The 9897-nt window shown below is 41.6% G+C and overlaps 1 protein-coding gene across 1 annotated transcript in view; it reads right to left on the reverse strand.

Annotated features, from left to right (window-relative positions):
* LOC133477689 (actin nucleation-promoting factor WASL-like) overlaps positions 1–9609 on the reverse strand; it is a 19203-nt gene extending 9594 nt beyond the window's left edge. The window contains 7 exon segments of the mRNA XM_061772739.1: positions 29–71; positions 1347–1530; positions 5925–5948; positions 6533–6629; positions 7023–7109; positions 7192–7326; positions 9100–9609. Of these exon segments, the coding sequence (XP_061628723.1) occupies positions 29–71; positions 1347–1530; positions 5925–5948; positions 6533–6629; positions 7023–7109; positions 7192–7326; positions 9100–9204 (675 nt within the window). The 5' untranslated portion in view covers positions 9205–9609.
* Between the last annotated feature and the right edge of the window lie 288 nt (positions 9610–9897).

A 9897-nucleotide genomic window follows, 5' to 3' on the forward strand; every position in this document is an offset into this window, starting at 1 on the left:
ATTGTGTTGCCACGCGTGTGTTACTCACATCAAAGCCCGTGTTTGGGTCCCAGCCCACGTGACCGATGTGCCTGGAGGACGAGATGAGACAAGCACAATCAGACTGCAGAGAACACGCCCCGCGACATTTACATTCCAAGTACCTACGGCGGCTGAAATAAGTATTTAACGCGTCACCATTTTTCTCATTAAATATATTTCCAAAGGTGCTGCTGACAGTAGAACAAATAAGTATTGAACACAGCAACTGGTATTTAGTCAATATTTTGTCTATAAGCCTTTGTCTGCAATGACAACTTCAAGATGCCTCCCGTATGGAGAAACTAGTCGCATGCATTGTGCCGGTGTGATTTTGGCCCATTCCTCCACACAAGCAGTCTTCAAATCTTGAAGGTTCTCTGGGCTTCTTTTATGGACCTTGAATTTCTGTTCATTCCATAGATTTTAATTTTTTTCCCTTTGGAACCAATTGAGAGTTTCCTTCGCAGTATGATTTGGATCATTATCCTGTTGAAATGTCCACCCTTGTTTCATTTTCATCATCCTCGTAGATGGCAGCGGTTTTTTTGTCGAGAATGTCTCGGTACATTTGCCCATTCATCTTTCCTTCAATAACGTGAAATTTACCAGTACCATTTGTTGCTAAGCAGCCCCACACCTTCATGTTCCCACATCTGAACTTCACTGTTTGTATGGTGTTTTAGGGTGATGTGCAGTGCCATTTCTCCTCCAAACGCGGTGTGCAGTATGGCATCCAAACAATTACATTTTGCTCTATGGTCTCCCAGTATTTAATTGGCTTGTCCAAATGTTGTTCAGCAAACTTTAACGAGCTTTGACGTGCTTTTTATTTCCCAGCAATAGGGTCTTGCGTGGTGAGCGTGCATACAAGCCATGGCAGCATAGTACATTACTCACCGTTTTCCTCGTGATAACAGCACCTGCAAATAATTCCAGGTCTTTTTGAAGTTCTCCACGGGTGTTCCTTGGCTCTTGGACAACTCTTCCGGTTATTCTTTGCACTCCTCTGTCAGAAATCTTGCGAGTTTCTTTGCATGTATGGACTAATTGGGTTCTTCCCGACACGTGGTCACATTTTCAGGTCAATAACACCTTTGGAAGTATATTTACTGAGAAAAATGCTGACGTGTTAAATACTTATTTCAGCCGCTGTATGTGTTAGGTAGCTAAATGCTAGGATGTACAGGAGCCATCAAGCAGTACTGTTTGGTTGCGTTTGGTGTAGTATACAATTTTAATAACTGATTGGTACCACATTTTGATAACGTTGTGTTGGTGTACCAGGAGCAGCGTTAGCTTGAGTAAGAAAATGTAGATGAACTGACTGGAAGTTGCTGGGCGTGCCAATGTCGGCCTTGGTCAGCTTCTTCTTCTTTACTTTGTTCTTTTTGTCTTTCTTGTGACTCAGCACATTGTTGACGTGGTACTGCGAGCCGAGGGTGTTGAGCAGGCGCGCATTGTTGATCTCCGGATTTTTGATGTCCACCGTGGCTATGTGCAGCGTCGGACCTGCGGAAGGCGAGTTGGTTACGAAAACCCGTCACAACAACACATCATCTTGAACAACGCTAATGCTAACAATGCTATTGCCTGTGCAGCGAGAATAATGGACATGCGTACAATGTCCAAAGCCACTGTGCGCCGTTCGATACCAATTAGTGACATGCTGATTATTACATGATGGGTATTTTTTCAGAAATTTGCAAATAAAAAAAATTTAAAAAAGTGTTTCTCACACTGTCACTTTGGGCTTTTGTGTGTAGAAATTTCAAGGGAAAAGTCATGTACTTCGAAATAGGGCTGTAACATGACCAAATGTGGAAGAGGTGAAGCGCTGTGAAAACTTACGGATACACTGAGTAGCTAAGTAGCTATATACAAACTAGTTAAGTGTTGGGTAGCTACATAGCAGGTAAATGCCAAATTGCTACAAGCAAAGTAGCTAGCAATATGCCTAGCAGTTTGATGTCAAGAAGTTATATGTGCAGTAGTTACAAAACTAGGTACATACCAAGTGATTACGGCTACATACCAAGTGATTACATGATAGGTGGCTACATGTTATGAAGCGACATTAAGTAGCTACATGATGCGTAACTACATGCCAACTGCATGGTAAGTGCCCATCTCCTCATCACAATTATGACAATTCCTAAATTGAATGAACATGTAGCCTGATCTATTCATTATCAATTCAGTCCTAATATGTGTATTCATCGCTGCATACAGTGCCATGAAAAAGTATTGTCCCCTTTCTGTCTTTTTTCTGTCTTATATTTTTTGCGTAGTTTCCACACTTGAATGTTTAAGATCAAACAAATGTAAATATTCAAATATAATCCAAGTGAATTTAAAATGCGTTTTTTAAATAAATAAAAACAACTAAATTCCCTGGCCCTGTGTGGAAAAGTAATTACCCCTTCTTTGTTAAATCATGAATTTTGGCTAATCACAGTTTTTGGTAGTAGTGAACCTTCCCAAGAGTGGCCAGCCTACAAAGATTACCCCAAGAGAACAGCAATGACTCATCCGGGAGGCAACAAAGGAACTCAGGACAACTTGGACTAAAGAACTGCAGGCTTCCCTTGCCTCAGTAAGGTCAGAGTTCATGACACAACGAGGAGGAGGAGACTGGGCAAATACGGCATCCATGGCAGAATTCCAAGGCTAAAACCATTGCTGACCAAAAAAAACAAAGGCTCATCTTCTATGGACTGACGAGATGAACGCTGAGCATTTGATAAGGTTACGGTTACGTCTGACGTAAATGTAGCACAGCATTTCAGAAAAAGAACATCATAGCAACAACAGTCAAACATGGTGGTAGTAATATGATGGTCTTGGGCTGCTTTGCTCCTGCAGGACCTGGACAACTTGCTGTGTTTGATGGAATCATGAATTCTGCTCTTTAACAGAAAATTCTAAAGGGGAATGTTCAGCCATCAGTCTGTGACCTCAAGGTGAAGCACACTTGGGTTGTGCAGCAGGATACCGATCCAAAACACACCAGCAAGTCAACTTCTGAATGGCTTAAAAAAATACAAAAAACAAAAAATTTAAATAAAAAATAAAATACAAAAAAAAAAAAAAAAAGAAGGTTTTGGAGTCAAAATCCAGACTTGAATCTGATTGAAATGCCAGGGCATTACCTTCAAAAGGCCGTTCATGCTCGAAAACCCTCAATTTCTGCCGAATTCAAACAATTTTGAAAGGAAGAATGGGCCAAAATATCTCCACAGAGATGTGAAAGACTGAAAGACGATTGAAAACATGATTTCAGTTGTTGCTGCCGAGGATGGCCCAACCTTTAATTAGGTTTAGAGGGCCATTACTTTTTATTTATTTTTTTATTTTTTATTTTAAATAAAATCACCATTTAAAAACAGCATTTTAAGTTTACTTGGGTTATATTTGTCTGATATTTACATTTGTTTGATGATCTTAAACAAAGTGAGGAAACTATCCAAAAATATAAGAATTTGAGAGGGGGGCCCAATACCTTTTCACGGCACTGTACGTCTGCATGAAAGAAAACATCTACAGGGTGATTGAAAAGTAAATCCCCATTTTAAAATGTTTGTGTATGTTTCATGATTAAAGGAGCAAGTCTATTCTACCAAACCAAGGACTTTGGAAGAACTTGAAGAGCGAATACGAGAAGTTATGTCTTCCATCTCACAAGAGTTCCTTGTGAAATCAGTTAATGCGGTTCCCAGGCGGCTTGGGAAACTGGTGGCTAATGCTGGCGCCCATATCCAATTTGAAATAAAACTCCATGCAATACACTTTCTTCTCATGTTCATTTCTTGTAAGAATTATAGTTGAGAAATAAATTACAAGTACTTAAAAATAGGGAGTTACTTTTCAATCACCCGGTAGATCTCGCTCCAAATATCTTCAATCCTCCAATTCCTAATAATCTCTACAAAGTGCAGCAGCATCCTTAATCCGCAACAGCTAATCTCTATCCAAATCCCTCCACCAGCACCGCCACACGACTTCCAGCAATCCGCTGGAAGCTAATACAGTGGACCCCCACATATTTCCAGTTCAGCATTCACAGAGAGATTTTTTTTTTTTTTTTTTTTACATATACCCCATTATTTGTGGAAACCCCTGATTATTTGTGTTTTACATTGCTTTTTCTATGACAATTATAGGAGAGCATCAATTATTTGTTGATTTTCACTATTTGGAGTTGGTCAGTCCACTGTATTTATTTTCTTAATGATCCTGGCAGTAAAACTAATTTTGTTTTAAAATACATTTTGAACAAATAATACAGTTTGTGTTTAACTTAAACCAGCCCTATCAAGTAACCCTAACCACAAAATCTAACCCTATTCTAACCTTACACCATAACACCTAAATCTAGCATGAAGTCTAACCCTAAACCTAACCCCAAATTCAAGAACCTGACCCTCAACAATAACCATAAACTCTACAACCCAACCCCTAAACCTCACAATAAAACACAAGTGTGGGGTGTCACCAAAATAGTGCCTGGGGGCACCAGGTAGTCTCCAAAGACCACACGGGTTACCCCTGAGCCTGTTCAATAGCTTACCAGTGAGACGCATTTTTTTGTGTTGCTATTCTAAGAGGTTTTTAATGCCCCCACATAATTTTGGGGCAAATTTGGCATTTCTGTAGTCTGTGTATCAAACTGGTAGCCTTTCTTTTACATTAAACAGTACCAACACTCTAACCCTTAATCTTCTTTCTTTGAAAAAAACCTAACAAAATACAGATAATACTTCATGTTTTGATTATATGGGTAGAAGCAAAATCATGCATTGTAAAAATGCATTATACATGGGTAGAAGGGTTTTCCAGAATTTTGAGGTCAACTTTGCGGGTGCGTATTATACATGGGTGCGCATTATACACGAGAAATTACGGTACATCCAAAAATAACATCACAATTTTCCTAGCGGCAAGTATGAAATTCCCACATTTCCCAAATGCAGCGGTAAAGTCTCATCCATCCTGTGTTAATGCTCACCAGAGATGACATCACTGAATGTTTGTCAACAAGTGTTGTTTACACTTGCCATTCACATGAAAACAAAGCAGCGGCTTTGAGACTTCCAGATTAGCCACAATAAAAGAAGGTTAGCAGGTTAGCATGTACGCCGCACAGATGGACCCACCTCCCGCGGTGTGGATTAACCTGCACGACACGACGCACTGCGTTGCCCGGTCACCACGCGCAAGCCACAGCAAGGTTGCGGAGCGTGGGTCGCCAAACAGTACGCTCATTAAGGCCCACCGTACTTTGGATTGTTACTCAGCACGATTACACAAATACCACATAAGCAATTTTCACAAATGTCAAGATTTAAGGAGTTCATTTTAAATTTTTGGTTCACTTTTGGTGGTTAAAGTCCACTTGCAATGGGGCCAATGGGGCTGTGACCCACCAGACCCAGGAGATGCGCTCATCAGAGCTTTTAGTCGAGACTGCGAGAGTCTTTTGTCCCTTAACGGCCACTGTACCTTCCCTTTGGCTTGGTATTTAGCAGGATTATGCAAACGCAAAATGACTAATCTCCCAAAGTCGTGGCTGTCAGTGAGTTAAGTTTAAAAAATATTTCACATTTCTCCGAGGGAAAGCGTAACTACAATGTGACAAAACAAACAAAAACAAAAGTTTGACACCCCTGCTTGTACGAGATATTTAAGGACTATTGTGTCACTTATTATCAACATTAGGACCAACTGTTACCTTTTACTATTAATAGTGCTGGACTTCTTTTGCAATCTTTTGTTGTTTTACTGTTATTTTAACATTTTCTGTAAGTTTTAAAATTATTTCTTGCTATTTCCATTATTTCTAATTGGGAAAGAACAGTTCCATCTATTTAAAGAGAGAATTGGCTGCCAAAAAAAGGTTAACGTACCATTTTTAGACACACCGTTTTTCTCTGCAAAACAAAATAAAATGAACAATTACTAGTGGAGCAAAGTGGTCGGGATAGAGGATGAAAAAATAAAGGAGGAGGTGGAGGTTAAGAAAATGAAGGCGATGAAAAAAAAGAAGAGAAACAAAAAGGAGAATATGAAGAAGGAGAATAAAAAAAAGATGAGGAGGAGGAGAAAGAGTGGAGGAAATGGAAGAAAAAGGACGAAAAGATGAATGTGGAGCAGGGGAAGAGAAAAAGGTGAAGAAAAAGATGAGATTGAGGAGGAAGGACGAGAATCAGGAGTAGGAGACAAGGTGGCGAAGTAGGAAAACGAAACATCGAAGGACAAGGAGAAGAACGAGTACCAGTAGGACGAGAGAAAAGGAGGAGAAGAGGATGAAGGAGAATGAGGAAAAGAAAAAGGAAAATTTAGATGAGGCACAACGAGTCCTGAGAAGTTCAAATCGAAGAAGCAAGATGGCCGCCACCAGCGTGAAGTTAGCAAGGCGCGACAGGATGACGAAGCGGCGATGAGGAGGTTTCAATAAGGCAGTCGGAGAGCTTAGCGAGAGCAAAATGAGGCAAAAGGAAGCACGAGAACTTGCCGGTCTTGCGTTGCCTGCGGCCGAGCAGCTCGTTGACGGACGCTCGGAAGCGTTTGGCTTCTTCCTCGCTGGCGAAGTTTAAACCGATCTGGTTGCTCTGAGGAAGACGACACAAAGGCTCACTAAACAAGTCGCACATACAACGACAACAACAAAGTGGCTCTTGGTGGTCGTCGTCTTCTTTTGCGCTTACATTTCTTTTCATTTACTAATTTCATTAGCACTATTGTTATTTTCACTAGCATTATTAATTTTTTTTTTTCAATAGCACTTTTATTTTCATGAGCATTATTACATTTATATTCATTAACACTATTAGGATTTTCACGAGCACTCATTTTCATGAATATTTCACAAGCATTTTTTTTAAGACTAGCACTATTATTTTCTTATTGGTACTATTTATTTGTTTCCTCTACAAGCACTATTATGTATTTATTGATGTACTTATGTTTTCCCATTTGCCTTATCGAGAAGGACTCATACTCACATCTCCCACAAAGGAGACGAAGTAAGACCTGGCACAGCTGATGGAGAAGTTGTGGTACAGCTCCTGCTCGAACATGGTCTTGCCCTCCTGAAAACACACACACACACAGCCCCTCTGCTTCTAGAACATTCTGTGTCCGTTCGATGGCACAGCGACTGGCACGTCTCACCTTGATGTCGAAGACTCGAATGAAGTACGACCTCTGCGGGTTGTCCTTGACCAGGCACACCACGCCGCAGCATTTCTTCAGCCAGCCGCACGTCCGCTCGGCAGCGTACACCTGAACCACCGCCGAACACAACGTCTGCACGGACACACGCGCACAACACAGACGTCCAGGTTAACATCACGTGGGATCTCTCACACTTAAGCAACAAACATTGCTGCACAACTAGGTGGTTGAGGAAGCTCTCGTCTGAATATTTGTGGCTTTGAGCAGGAATAATATGATGTAGGGATTAGAATAGCAGAGGTGATTGTGGGATTAATGTGGTTATGTCGTCGGTGAAGTTCACGTGTCGACATTAAAGAGCAGGCGGGCCCTTTTCAAGTGCGCTAGCGGCTGACAAATGCTAAATGGGCTCCACTTCTGCAGCGCTTTTGTCACCATGTTCAGACTTTTACACAAAATGAATGCAATCATATTTATAAACAAGGAATTGTTGACAGCATTTCGGCCTCCCACCATCAGGGGCAGTGTTATACTCTTAGCTCTACTGCTCTTTTTGTTGTATGCCTGAGCAAGCCATCTATTTTAGGTAGCTTTTCATTCCATCGCATTTTGAAATGTTTAGTTTGACTTTATTGTTAGCCAGTCAACAAACATTGCATATAATTAAAGAATATTAAACATACATCACAGTCTCTCACCCCCAACCCCACAATTGATCATGGGATAATTGAGGCACGCGTCTATTAAAAATTGCTCACGTGCAAGAGTTAATATCAATTCTAAGATTACTTAATAATCACACTACCCTGTTACAAAAATTAGGTCCAATTTGTTATGTTTAACCTTTCAGTTGTGCCCTCGTTCAAGCCGACAATGCATATTCAAAGAGTAGATTAAAGTTAACAGCCACGAGGCCATTAGCAGATCATATGCAACACGACAATGAATTAGGGACTGACGGTTAAGTTTGGCTAAACAGTCGTCGTACGAGTAACCAGAGAAGCCAGGCAATCTATACCGATTAAAAAAAAACCAAAAAAAAACAAACAAAAAAACAATTTATTCTATATCACGTTTTACAAAAGGAGACCATATCTCAGTTGTGTATTCCAATCCAGGTCTCAAAAAAAACTTGACATAACGTCACCGAGAACTCAAGGTTCCGATTGTGTATATTAGCAAAAATGAGATTAACATTAAGAAAACCTGTCTTTGAAGTTTTTGAACAACGATAGGAACATTTTTCATTTTGACCCAAGTCCCTGACTAGGTTATTACAAGTGACTGTGATGCCAACTACTTGAAAAATCACTCTTTGGGTTAACATAACCGGAAAGCTCAACAAAACATTTTGCATCTTATTTGTAGACTACTGATAAACTGCCTCTAAATCAGACCGTATTAAATCACTGACATCATCAAAACGACTAAAATAACCATGAAATTTGGCATCAACTGCAAAGAGTTTAGCACAAAGTATCGGCGATATGGACTTTACGTCATTGAAAAACATAAGCAAGAGCTTAGGGCCAAGTATGGACCCTTGAGGCATCCCAGATGTGACCACAACAAGTTCTGTTTTGTTTGTGAGAGAACACTGTAGTGGCATTTCAATTTACTTCAAAGCAAAAAAAAAATAAAAAAATAAAATTGAGTTTCCATACGAGCAAATTGAGCTTGGCCAGGAAACGAACTGAACTCGTAAGTCAAGGCGGCTGCGCTGAATGTGAAATCGCAAATAGAGAACCGTGACAAGACAGGGGGAGGGGGGAGGTTTCACTGTATTCCCAAGAGGTCGATTAACGAGGTGGAAAAGTGTCCGTTTGAGCTGTTCAAAGGGGCGCTAGAGCTTGAACGTCACTTGATTTGCACTTCCAATGCGCGGCAGGTGCTGCGCAAACTCACCGCACATTTCCTGCCCAGGTAGCCGAACAGGCAGTCGTTCTCCTGCGGGGTGAGCAGCAGGGAGCCCACGTTGGCGACCCGGCGGGGCAGCGGGTGGCTGTTCATGGCCTGTGAGCGGAGGCCCCCCTCCCCCCCTAAAAGGACGTGGAAGTAGCCCGAGGAAACACACAAAAAAACAAAAAAAACACACACAAAAACCCGACGAAATTCACACGACGTCCATGCGGGCTGCGGGCGCTGTGGCCTCCATCAGCCGGATCATCGCTGCCGATTTGCGGCCAGGCTTGCCTAGCTTTGGAGGGCGGCCAACGACCGGGCGTGTCTCCTTGGACCACAGCTTGCTCGCAAAACGGCTCGATTCGTCGCTGCAATGTGGTTTACGACAAATAATCGCCCGTGGTTCGTATCTTCAGAGGGAGAAACTCGAGAGTTTCATCGTTCAAAGTGAAGCAGCCGCAGCGACGATGCGGCCATCCAACATGGCAACTACATGGAGGGTACCACTCTGGCGAAGAAGCAGAGGGGAGGCTTACGAGTCGCTATAAATGTCCCCCGAGGTTGCAGAGCACAGAGTGAACTCAAATAAAAGTATATGATCATTAAAAACAAAAACAATGGTGACATTCAGATTCAATACGTGTATTCTGTGGAAGGTAACACGCTTTATTTAACTAATTGTTTTTGCGAGTTTTACCCAAAAGTGGCTTGATCCGAGGAATGTAAAGCGCTCTGCGCAGCCAAAGGGGAAGGTCCGGCGTGATGACGTCACACGCACATGCCAGATGGCGGACGCTTGAG

This window comes from Phyllopteryx taeniolatus, chromosome 5 (genome assembly GCF_024500385.1).
Source record: "Phyllopteryx taeniolatus isolate TA_2022b chromosome 5, UOR_Ptae_1.2, whole genome shotgun sequence".
Lineage (NCBI taxonomy): Eukaryota > Metazoa > Chordata > Actinopteri > Syngnathiformes > Syngnathidae > Phyllopteryx > Phyllopteryx taeniolatus.